This window comes from Scardinius erythrophthalmus, assembly GCF_964197995.2.
Source record: "Scardinius erythrophthalmus genome assembly, chromosome: 15".
NCBI lineage: Eukaryota > Metazoa > Chordata > Actinopteri > Cypriniformes > Leuciscidae > Scardinius > Scardinius erythrophthalmus.
The window spans coordinates 1,668,701-1,682,046 of NC_138235.1; the positions used below are offsets into that span (position 1 = coordinate 1,668,701).

The following is a 13,346-nucleotide window of genomic DNA, read 5'->3' on the forward strand; positions in this document are numbered from 1 at the left end:
AATATATATATATATATATATATATATATATATATATATATACATAAAATCTATTTAAAACGTTAAAAATCTTAAAGTGTCTGTAGTTATTACAGAGTGCAGTCGGAGGAGGTGGGCTAATTGTCTGCTCTTCATGGGGTATGGGGTGATTAGGGGGGGGGGACGGGCTTATGTGTGTAACTGTCCATAGGTATTTGCAGTTCGTATGGCCCAGGGGAAAAAGCTGTTCGTCAGCCTGCTGGTGTGGGATTTGGTTGACCTGTAGCGTCTCCCCGAGGGCAACAGATCAAACAGGGGGTAAGCAGGGTGTGAGGAATCTGTTGTGATGGCCTTGGTTCTCGTGAGGCAGCAGGCTGTGGAGATGTTTTCCAGACTGGGTAGCGGGCAGCCGATGATCTTTTGGGCGGTGTTAATGACCCTTTGGACAGCCTTCATGTCCTCAGCTGTGGAGCCTGCATACCACACACTTAAACAGTGTGTTAGTACACTCACCACCGACGAGTGATAGAAAGCCAGCAGCAGCTTTGTGTCCAGATTATTCTTCCTGAGGACACGCAGAAAATGTAGCCGCTGCTGAGCCTTCTTGACCAGGGCCCTGATGTTGTAGGTCCAGGAGTGGTCAGCAGAGATGTGTGTACCCAGGAACCTGAAGGTGGTGACGATTTCCACTCGATCTCCGTTTATGAGGAGGGGGGTGTGGTCATGTCTGTGCTTCCTAAAATCCATAATTAGTTCTTTTGTTTTAAGGATATTTAGGGTCAGGTTGTTATCTGAGCACCAGCGCGACAGATCCTTCACCTCAGCCCTGTATGCTGTCTCGTCTCCGTTGAAGATACATCCAACCACTGTGGTGTCGTCCGCATATTTTATAATGTGGTTGTTTGGATGATTTGCAGAACAGTCGTAAGTGTAAAGGGCATACAGCAGGGGGCTCAGAACACAGCCTTGAGGGGAACCAGTGCTGAGTGTGAGTGTAGAAGAGTGGTGGGAGCCGAGTCTCACAGATTGTGGGCGGCTCGACAGGAAGTTTTTAATCCAGATGCAGGTGGGGAGGGGGATCTGTAGCTGTATCAGTTTACTGTAAAGAATGTCCGGAATGATTGTGTTAAACGCCGAGCTATAGTCGACAAAGAGTATCCTCACATAGCTCTTCTTGTTTTCCAGGTGGCTCAGCGCAGTGTGAAGTGTGAGGGCGATGGCATCCTCCGTGGACCGGTTTGCCCTGTAGGCAAACTGGTAGGGGTCGAAAGAGGGTGGGAGGCAGTCCCTGATGTGCTGAGAGACTGATCGCTCCAGGCACTTCATGATTATAGACGTCAGAGCGATGGGTCTGTAATCGTTCAAGCTGTCTATGGTAGTTTTTTTGGGAATAGGGATGATGGTAGAGGCCTTTAGACATGTGGGGACGGTGGCATGTGTCAGGGAGAGGTTGAAGAGTTTGGTGAGGATCCCTGTCAGCTGGTCTGCACATGCTTTTACCACCGCTCCCGGGATGCCGTCGGGACCAGCAGCTTTCCTTGGGTTCACTGCTCTCAGGTTCTTCCTCACCTCATGCTCCTGAAGAAAGAGAGGTGGAGTACTGGACCCAGGGGGGGGCAGTGACTGCAGGTGTGTAGTGGAAGTCTCAAACCGGGCAAAGAAGCCGTTTAGCTCCTCCGCCATAGTGCTGCTGCTGGACGATATGGTAGGGGCGCGGCCTTTGTAGTTGGTTAGAGCCTGGATGCCCCTCCACATCTGTCGTGGGTTGTTGTCAGTCAGATGTCCCTCTACTTTCCTCTTGTAGGAGTCCTTGGCCTGTTTAATGCCCCTCCTCAGGTCAGCTCTGGCGGTGCTGTAGAGAACTCTATCTCCCGTCCTGAAGGCCGAGTTGCGAGCTCTAATCAGGGTCTGGACTTCGCTTGTCATCCAGGGCTTCCTGTTTGGGAAGATCCGGATGCGTCTCTCCTCTGTGACGTTTTCGATACAGCACTTGATGTAAAAGAGGACAGACTCGGTGTGTGTGTCCAGGTCCTGATCTTCAAAAATACTCCACTCTGTACAGGCAAAGCAGTCTTGCAGCTGGATAAGAGTATTTTCAGGCCAGGCTTTGATGGTCTGTGTGGCTGGTTTAGTTTGCCTCCTTAGGGGGGTGTAGGCCGGAAAGAGGAACAAGGAGAGGTGGTCTGATTGTCCGAGGTGGGGGAGGGGGGAAGCTCTATAGGCTTGATTAATATTGGAATAAACATGATCTAATGTGTTTTCTCCCCTAGTAGCACACTTGACGTGCTGATGGAATTTGGGGAGAACAGTCTTAAGGCGTGCTTTATTAAAGTCCCCTGCGATGATGTGAACGCCATCCGGATGAGCCCTCTGTTGTTTAGTTACCATGAGCTGAAGCTGGCCGAGTGCCGTATTAATGTTAGCATTGGGGTGGATGTAAACAACAGTCACAATGACAACCGTTAGCTCCCGCGGCAAGTAAAAGGGTCGGCACTGAACAGACATGGCCTCTAAATCTGGTGAACAGTAAGTGTCAATAACTCTACTGTCTAAGCACCATTCCTCAAGTACATAAACACATAGTCCACCACCTCTAATCTTACCGGAGGCTTCGGTCCGATCATGGCGGTGGATAGTGCGGCCTGCTAACTCCACTGAAACATCGGGGATTTGCGGATGTAACCAGGTTTCGCTGATAATAAGCAGACAACACTCACGGATTAGGTGATTGTAGGCGATTCGTGACTGCAGCTCATCCATCTTGTTCGCCAGAGATCTGGCGTTCATAAGGAGGATAGATGGTAGCGGTGGTCGGTACGGCTGTTTCCTAAGCCGGGCTAGTAGGCCTGCCCGACATCCGCGTTTCTGCTTTCTCTCCTTGCGCCGCTTCCGACGCCTGCCAGGCCCGATAACAGTCCACAGGGCGCCCGGCGATCTTGCTATCTCTGGCGGGATGTTGTGAGTCCGTGAAAAAGCACTTGTAATTTCCATTTTCACTCGAAAACCGATGCCTATCAGTTTTTGACGGTTGTATATTGACTTGCTTATGCATGAGTGTGTCAGAAAAAGACAAAACATACATAAAAAACACAAAAAGGTGCAAAGTAGCTGGGAGCCTCGAGCCGCTGCGTCCGTGCGCGCCGCCATAATAAGGTTTGTAGTCACCATGATGGAGATTAGTGTTTGCTTTAGTTGGTCTCTTGACCCTTGACTTTATAGCATTAGTTTCTCTCTGACTGCTGTAACTGTGTGTTTATAAAACACATTTGTTATGGAATAAAAAGCCAAGAAGAAGATGATTAGGTGTTTTTGGTTGTTGTGATGATGCCATAATCACCCTGGACATGTCTGATTCTCTGATCTCATTCTGTGTACAAGCTTTTATATTTATGGGTATTTCATATTTATCATACATCTGTGAATCTACAGTAGGAAATACAGCAACATTTCTGCAACCAGTTAGACAATCAGCACATGAATCTCAGGATTAAATACATTAAATCAGAATTTTGATACAGGGTTAAACTCTGAATGAGATTAGTAAATGAACAAATTATGATTTTGTCATCATAATCAATATAACAAACTGCATTCACAAACCATGTGTGTGCACAAGTGTTGTTTGCAAAAACACAGTTCAAGCAACAAGACAAAAACTAATGTTAAAAAGTCAAGGGTCAGCATCCCACCTAAAGCAAACCCTGATCTCCATCATGGTAAATTCAAACCAAACATTTTCAATTAAACATCTCAATAACAACTTCTGTAGATGTATGACAGTCATACTGGTTAATAATAAGTGTAATAATGTGTACTGGCTGGAAGCCAGTTGTAGGTCTTGTGTTTCTCTATTTTCTGTTCTAACAGCAGGTGTTCATCACTAATGCTCAACAATCACTTACATATTCCCTTAATTATCTTACTGCAACACTGTCTCAATGTTACTTTTTACTCTTTGTAGTGTGGATTTCCCTGTGGGGTTGAAAGGGTTAACAGTGTAAGATAAAAAAGACACTCCCACTGAATGTATTTTAACAGTAATAAACTGTAAGTTATAAAACGGGTATATACTGTAACACTGTTGCCAGGAGTTTACCGTAAACTTTAGTTTTTTGGGTCACCGTTGTGCTGAAGAGTAGAGCCTGTGCTTCAGTCCAGGAGAAGATCTAGAAACATTTTCAACAACGTTGAAGATCTGCAAACATACGCTGCATGTTACTTTATTTAACAGGCGTGACTGTGTAGTTGCTGGTCCAGTGGAAATCTCTTTATTTAAAATATTTTTTAGTGGTCTCAAATTAAATAAGTTCACAGTAATTATAGAACTTTGCTCATAATATTAATGCATTATACATTTTAGTTAATACATTTAAACGACAGTTGGTCAATTTAAGGCAGTCGGTTTCTTCAAGTGATATTAGTTAACTCAAGTTTTAGTATTTTACAGTAACACTGTAGATTACATTAAATAACTGTACAATTAACAGCAAATTACTGGCAACAGTGTTACAGTGTTTACTGTAAAAAAGCCTGGTAATGTCTAACAGTGTATATTTTACATCTGATATACACATTTAGATGAAATATGCCATTCTTATTAATGAAGCACTTAAATTACATGAAATCATTACCGAGAAGTTATTATTTTTTATATTTTAATAAATATAAATATTTGTTGTGGATGCAATGCTTTTGAACACTTTTCCTATGGCATGATGTGTTTTAATGTTTTAACTACAGTGAGGATCGCTTAGCGCATGATAATAGCAGAAATCATGGTCTGAGAAAATAGTCACGCAAATAATGATCAATAATGCAATAAGGCCTATCGATTTCCATTAAATCTATAAAGCAATTAAAAATACTCTTTGGCCAGTGAAAAAGATTGGGAAAGCTTTCTTTTTAAAAACAGTATTTTATACTGTTTGACTTATTTATTCAAAAACAAGGCCGAGTCAGTCACATAGGCTACTAAATGATTTTTAGTAATGTAATGTGATGCCACATCCATATCTCATATTTTCCTAGTGTCTTGTACCATTAAACATGTGGATGAATATGCATATGCAAAAGTATGCAGATGAGGATATGCATATTAAAATTAGGCATTGTAAGCTCCATTTATAGTTATTTAAACTAAGGCACTCTGGTGCGGTGACCATGACGGCTGGAGACTCTGGGGGATCATGACGGCTGGAGACTCTGGGGGATCATGACGGCTGGAGACTCTGGTGCGGCGACCATGACGGCTGGAGACTCTGGGGGACCATGAAGGCTGGAGACTCTGGTGCAGCCACCATGACGGCTGGAGACTCTGGGGGACCATGAAGGCTGGAGACTCTGGTGCAGCCACCATGACGGCTGGAGACTCTGGTGCGGCGACCATGACGGCTGGAGACTCTGGGGGACCATGACGGCTGGAGACTCTGGTGCGGCGAACATGACGGCTGGAGACTCTGGTGCGGCGAACATGACGGCTGGAGACTCTGGTGCGGCGACCATGACGGCTGGAGACTCTGGTGTGGCGGGTGACCATGACTGCTGGAGACTCTGGTGCGGTGACCATGACGGCTGGAGACTCTGGTGCGGTGACCATGACGGCTGGAGACTCTGGTGCGGTGACCATGACGGCTGGAGAATCTGGTGCGGTGACCATGACGGCTGGAGACTCTGGTGCGGTGACCATGATGGCTGGAGACTCTGGTGAGGTGACCATGACGGCTGGAGACTCTGGTGCGGTGACCATGACGGCTGGAGACTCTGGTGCGGTGACCATGACGGCTGGAGACTCTGGTGTGGTGACCATGACGGCTGGAGACTCTGGTGAGGTGACCATGACGGCTGGAGACTCTGGTGCGGTGACCATGACGGCTGGAGACTCTGGTGCGGGGACCATGACGGCTGGAGACTCTGGTGCGGGGACCATGACGGCTGGAGACTCTGGGGGACCATGACGGCTGGAGACTCTGGTGCGGTGACCATGACGGCTGGAGACTCTGGTGCGGGGACCATGACGGCTGGAGACTCTGGTGCGGGGACCATGACGGCTGGAGACTCTGGTGCGGTGACCATGACGGCTGGAGACTCTGGTGCGGTGACCATGACGGCTGGAGACTCTGGTGCGGTGACCATGACGGCTGGAGACTCTGGTGCGGTGACCATGACGGCTGGAGACTCTGGTGCGGGGACCATGATGGCTGGAGACTCTGGTGCGGTGACCATGACGGCTGAAGACTCTGGTGCGTTGACCATGACGGCTGGAGACTCTGGTGCGGTGACCATGATGGCTGGAGACTCTGGTGCGGTGACCATGACGGCTGGAGACTCTGGTGCGGTGACCATGGTCTGGAGCATGGTCATGCTCTGGTGCTGGAGACTCTGGTGTGGCTGCCATGATGGCTGGAGACTCTGGTGCGGTGACCATGACGGCTGGAGACTCTGGTGCGGTGACCATGACGGCTGGAGACTCTGGTGCGGTGACCATGACGGCTGGAGACTCTGGTGTGGCTGCCATGATGGCTGGAGACTCTGGTGCGGTGACCATGACGGCTGGAGACTCTGGGGGACCATGACGGCTGGAGACTCTGGGGGACCATGACGGCTGGAGACTCTGGTGCGGTGACCATGACGGCTGGAGACTCTGGTGTGGTGACCATGATGGCTGGAGACTCTGGTGCGGTGACCATGACGGCTGGAGACTCTGGGGGACCATGACGGCTGGAGACTCTGGTGCGGGGACCATGACGGCTGGAGACTCTGGGGGACCATGACGGCTGGAGACTCTAGGGGACCATGACGGTTGGAGACTCTGGTGCGGTGACCATGACGGCTGGAGACTCTGGGGGACCATGACGGCTGGAGACTCTGGGGGACCATGACGGCTGGAGACTCTGGTGTGGTGACCATGACGGCTGGAGACTCTGGTGCGGCGACCATGACGGCTGGAGACTCTGGGGGACCATGACGGCTGGAGACTCTGGTGCGGTGACCATGACGGCTGGAGACTCTGGGGGACCATGACGACTGGAGACTCTGGTGTGGTGACCATGATGGCTGGAGACTCTGGGGGACCATGACGGCTGGAGACTCTGGGGGACCATGACGGCTGGAGACTCTGGTGCGGTGACCATGACGGCTGGAGACTCTGGTGCGGTGACCATGACGGCTGGAGACTCTGGTGCGGTGACCATGACGGCTGGAGACTCTGGTGCGGGGACCATGACGGCTGGAGACTCTGGGGGACCATGACGGCTGGAGACTCTGGTGCGGTGACCATGACGGCTGGAGACTCTGGGGGACCATGACTGCTGGAGACTCTGGTGCGGTGACCATGACGGCTGGAGACTCTGGTGCGGTGACCATGACGGCTGGAGACTCTGGTGCGGCGACCATGACGGCTGGAGACTCTGGGGGACCATGACGGCTGGAGACTCTGGTGCGGTGACCATGACGGCTGGAGACTCTGGGGGACCATGACGGCTGGAGACTCTGGTGCGGTGACCATGACGGCTGGAGACTCTGGGGGACCATGACGGCTGGAGACTCTGGTGCGGTGACCATGACGGCTGGAGACTCTGGTGCGGTGACCATGACGGCTGGAGACTCTGGTGCGGCGACCATGACGGCTGGAGACTCTGGTGTGGCGGGTGACCATGACGGCTGGAGACTCTGGTGCGGTGACCATGACGGCTGGAGACTCTGGTGTGGCGGGTGACCATGACGGCTGGAGACTCTGGTGCGGTGACCATGACGGCTGGAGACTCTGGTGCGGTGACCATGACGGCTGGAGACTCTGGTGCGGTGACCATGACGGCTGGAGACTCTGGTGTGGCGGGTGACCATGACGGCTGGAGACTCTGGTGTGGTGACCATGACGGCTGGAGACTCTGGTGTGGCGGGTGACCATGACGGCTGGAGACTCTGGTGTGGTGACCATAGCCGCTTTCCGACCAAGTAGTTACAGGAACTTAGTTCTAGGAACTGTCCACTTCTAAACAGTTCTAAGAACTACTCTCCCCCAAACTCGTTTTTGCTGTTTGCGTTCGCACTGGCCAAGTGGCCATAGGAACTGGTAGGGAGGGGTAAGGGAGTGACGCAAGCACGGTGACTTTTATTTTGACGGCGCGACGGACCTTTATTTTGGCGGTGCTGAGAACGCCAGAGCAAACAATGCTCGCATTCTCTGTGTTTATTAGTTAGCGATCTGTCTAACAGTACTGTTTAACATGTTATTAGATAGAACTGTTATAGAAAGTAGACAGTATATGAAAAAAAGGTTATGCCGTGTGGTTGATGTCCAGTGTTGCTAGCTGGGCAGATAAACATAATCATGTTTGGCTTGGTCCCCTCAAAGTTGCGTTGGATTTTCTCTTCAGCATAAAGGTTTAGAGACCCATCTATCACTGTTTTCCATGTTTGTATAGTTAGTTTATGGAGTAAATATATAGGCTATATTCTGTGTGTTTACATTATAGCTGTTTTAAAAATGGCGGGTGCTGGTGTTCCGCGTGCGTTCGGCCAATCAGCGTACACTAACACTAGGGTAGTTCCTATAGTGCTGGTTTAGACCCTACTCTGAAGTAGGACCTAAATTAGTTCCTCCAAATGGAGTTCCTAGACCTAAAATCGTTCCTAGTTCCTGCGGTGCGAACACGCCGACATCCGGGTACTTTAGCCAATAGTTCTAGGAACTGGAGAACTGTGAAAAGGTTCCTCCGGTCGGAAAGCGGCTCATGTTATGAAGTGGCTCTGCTGTTGGGACCACCGGTCTGGAAGGTGCTGAAAGCACAGTACTAATGACCATCAGAACTGGACATGCTGGAAACTGTGGTGGTCCAAGCTCTGTTGTTGATGCATACTGCTGATTTTACAGGTTTGTTTAATCCATGACTATAGAAGTCTTTCAAAACGGCATTCTTCCAGTTTAAACAGTTGGCTAGAGCACAGAATTGAGCTGTGTATTCCTCAATGGAACAAATACCTTTTCGAAGGAACAAAATGTTCTCTCCTGGATCCATGTGTGGCGAAGTCTTTTAGTCTCTGTCATGAACGAAACACAGAGTTGAGGATCCAAACACAGACGTTTATTAAAGGGTAATCAAAACAGTCCAAACAATTACAGAGTCCAAGGCACAGTAAAACGGAGAAATCCAGGACAACGGGCAGAAGATCAAAACCAAGACACAGGAAACCAGGATACAAAGGCAATGCAATACAGACACATACAAGACTTTGCATCAAATGACTGAATTAACCAGACTTGTATAGGTAGAGTTGACAAGGTAAATGATACACAGCTGACAGCAATCAGGGCTGATGAGTCTGGGCAGCGATATCTGGGAAATGAAGTCCATAATAGAATGGCAATGAACAAGAGGGCAGTGCCCTCTGGTGGACATCCAGTAACAATTGTATGTTTTATACACAGTGAAAACAGCATTTATATGACCGAAACTCTAGGTCTATATAGCGGTGAATGTATGCAATAGTGCTGCTATGTTTATAGGGTTGTCAACGAAAGAGACATTCTGAATTTATGGTGTGTTCTATTTTTTGGGTTTCAGTGAAAGATAAAGAGGAGGGTCAGGTGGATGCTGGGCCCCGAACAAAAGATGACGCGTTTGGAGAGTACAGGTAAGCGCATTTAGCCAATTATGTCACATTATAGTGTCAACAATTCTCTCTGTTCACAAGTCTCTCTGCTTTCATGCTTGCGCACATAGATCTCTGGAGAGGTAAGAACATTCACTGACTCCGTCATCCATGTACACCGATTGTTTCCTGCTGGACTGTAACCGAAACCTCTGTCTCTCCATCAGTGATAATGAGAAGTGCTCCATCAGTCAGCCGTCTGTCTGCGAGAGCAAACGCAGCAGCAACGACAGTCTAGCCGACTACGGAGACAGTGTTGACATCCAGTTCAACGAGGACGGCTCCTTCATTGGCCAGTACAGCGGACGCAGGGATCCACACACCCACGCCGGGCACGACAGCTCGGGCGCCACGTCTCCCGTCAATCCCAACATGCCTCCACCCAGCATCAGCTTCCCTACTTCTGTGACAGGAATTCTGGGGCCAAATTAACACATGCATGTCCCTGACCATTTGAATGAGAGGCACTGATGGTATTAGACAGGATATTACTATATGACGCCAGAAACATCATCCATAAACACCACCGGCTTCACACTCACATAACGACACACATGCATCCGACAGACGCCAATAAAGTGCAGGACAATTGCTTATAACATTCCATCCAAGCACTGAAAACTGTTTACAACGTTCACCTTGCTTCTTCCCAGTTTACAGCAAGTGATGTTTGAACTGGAAGGTGTTCCACTAAGTTCTCTTGCTGAACTCCGGTAGAATAAGGTGTGATAGACTACAGACGCAGCCAGGGGAATACGGCCATTCGAGAGTTCAGGACAGATTTTGGCCTTGTTCACATGGCGCACAAATGCAACTCGTTTTGAAAATGATATCTGTAGGAGTGACTGCCAGCACTGTCTTTTTCTGAATCTGATTGTTTATAAAGCATAGTCAATATTTGCTGTATCTACAGTGCAATGGTTGCTGTAGGAAATAACGTAATAACATAGTAGATGTCAGCACTATGGCTTCTACTGTACAACAAAAAAGATAATGTTGACAGGACACTCTGATACATGAGACACAGCTCACTTTTTAGTGAGTAACACAACAAACAAATGCAATGAAATTGAATTGACAGTTCGGGCTAAAATTTGAATTGGCTTTGTAAAAACGACTGTTCAATTTCTCACTGTTCGAGCTAAAGACTTGAGCCGAGCAGATTTTTGCTGCGTCTCTGAACAATGCCTTATGTAGAAAACATCAGCTAGAATCACTGCGATGTTCCTGTGCAATCACAGGTAACAGTTTGAAAAGAGAAAATCCTTTCACATTTCATTATCATTTGAAGGCATACTTTCCCCATTTGTGTTTAAAAAAATTTAAAATTGGTTTTAGTATTTTTTGGTTGTATTCATATGCACGTTCTTATTTTTTTTATATGAAATACATGTATATACATCACATATTTGATTTCATAGAGGCTAATATATTTTGATTTATACATATCATGATATTATTTATTTATTTATGATTTTTTTTCTTTACACATTACGTGTAATGTTTGTATCTTTAATTTTTTTATTCATGTTTTATAATACAATATGTATGAACAATTATTATCCTACCATGTGTGTCTCTCTGTGTCTTAATAATCAAATTTCAGGGCTTTTAACGTGTATTATTTGTATTGTTGCCCAAGTGTGTTACCCAAGTAAGCTTTTTAAATAATGGTGTTTTTGATGCAATTTATTACGTTAAATCCCTTTGAGTACATACAGCCGCTGCACTAAAGCCAAATTTTGTGATTTTGACACTAACATATATTTTTTAACTTTCTTTTTTTCAACTAGAATTGATATCCTGCAGCATATAACAGCATGAGATGTAGTGCTAGGCTAGTTGATGTAGTGTGAGGCTGTGCCTGCTGTTCTCCTGTAACGCTGAGGCTAAACCCCGTCGTGTTGCCTTACAGAGTTTGATGACTCCCGTTCTTGAGTGTCTGTCATCAGTCCATCAGCTTGCAAATAATAACACTCAAGCAGTGCAAATGATGTACAGTAAATTATTACTAACAATAACAGTCATACAATATAATCTATCACACATTTGTCATCAGTTGTTCTTTCTAGTGTGGGCATTCTTTGAAATAAATGTAGTCAGGCTGTTCCTGTCTGTATCTAGTGTATTAAAGGAAATGGCCTGAGGGCAGTGACTTCAGCTTATGATAAATAGACACAAACTGATGTCGAAAAGAACATATTGATGGTTCTTATTCTGAATGTAAGTAATCTTTTACAATTATTATTTGGTATGTTTTCACCTTTACTATCTTTATTATTGTCATATTTATACCATATCCATGGTCTCATGCTCAATTATAGATTTAGCGTTTAGAGCACTGATTTCATAGTGTTTTATTGATATCATTCTGGAGCGTTTGCTGGCTCTATCCACAGAGCAAAAACACCTTCAGACAGTGATTATGGCTTTGAGTTCACTACTTAATAACATTATTTGTTTTATATAACATATGCCACTCATAAACCATTCTGAATTGTACTGATCAAAGTCATGCTGCGACCGCCTGGTTAAAATCAGAATATTAGGAATATTTACAACAAATGTATGTAGCCTGTGTACGCATTAAAATCTATTTTCCTACGAAAAGAACTTGAGTAAAACGGGTGGAAGTGCAGTGCATGGCTTTATTAGAAAAGAGCTCAAGTGAACCCACACAGTGAGCACGTCACCATCCTTCCCAGCTTTATGGGATATCTTGATAATGTATGTAACCTTCTCTTACCTCTGCCTTCTATTTTTAAATCTAAGCGCTAAAATGACAATAAAAAGGTAGTCAGTGTGGTATTTCAAACAATAACTGCCTCTGTGAGAAATAACTAAACTCTGTTGAGAGATAAGTCATGATGGACTATATCTGTATTGTTGCGGGAATACAAGTCAAGTATGGAGCTTGTCAGCGATGCTTCTTTAGCCCCTGTGCTGTATCTAAAAATACAATAAAATAAAATTACATGATGATTATGCAGAAAATAATGTGTAACACGTTTTACTTGTACAATATTCATTTAATTTAATTGACTGGATATGGCTTCATATTTCTTGCACATACATTCCACATTATTAATTGCAGCTAAATATTAGTCACAAGCCTAAAATTTACTGCACTTTTTCATTTGTCATTAATTAATTTCAGTTCAAAAATAATTGTGCAACCTCAAGAGCATGAAATACAATAAGAGCTGTGTAATGAGCAGGGCGAGGCCAAGAGCAGTGGGATGGGAGCGAGCTTAATGAACGACACCTATGACCACACCAGTCTCGAGTCTCACAGAGGAGCTCCGGAAGGATAAAAGGAGGATTTACAACAGTGGAAGACGAGAGAGGACCAGGCCTGGGACTTTTAAGTTTATGTGCGGCAGTCGTCCTTGAGGGGCTGCCACTTACTTTTGTTTTGTTGTTTGTTTATTTTGTCATTAAAGTTACGTTCATCGTTTGCTTGAATAGGGAACATCATTATATTGGTGCCAAAACTGGGGAGGGCTGTTAAAGGGCCCTCGGCACTGCAGAAAATGTATGGTGCATTTGAGTATGGGTTGAGCAGAGTCTGCCGGCCACCGGCCCACTGACCTGTGAAGGCTGTTACATCCTGACATTTATATGCTCCAGGAAGTCTGACATTTTTGATTTTGTGAAAAGTGCATGCAGTGAACTTTTAAATACACCTATTTGGGGATTCATGTAATTGCCATTAA

The 13,346-nt window shown here is 46.2% G+C and overlaps 1 protein-coding gene across 2 annotated transcripts in view; it reads left to right on the forward strand.

The window, feature by feature from the left end:
* Window positions 1–12,620, forward strand: part of l1camb (L1 cell adhesion molecule, paralog b) — a 91,725-nt gene extending 79,105 nt beyond the window's left edge. For both annotated transcript variants that reach the window (XM_081387656.1, XM_081387655.1), the window contains exons 26-27: window positions 9,543–9,612; window positions 9,798–12,620. In XM_081387656.1, the coding sequence (XP_081243782.1) occupies window positions 9,543–9,612; window positions 9,798–10,062 (335 nt within the window). In that variant the 3' untranslated portion in view covers window positions 10,063–12,620. The remainder of the gene's footprint in view (window positions 1–9,542; window positions 9,613–9,797) is intronic.
* The last annotated feature ends 726 nt before the right edge of the window (window positions 12,621–13,346 follow it).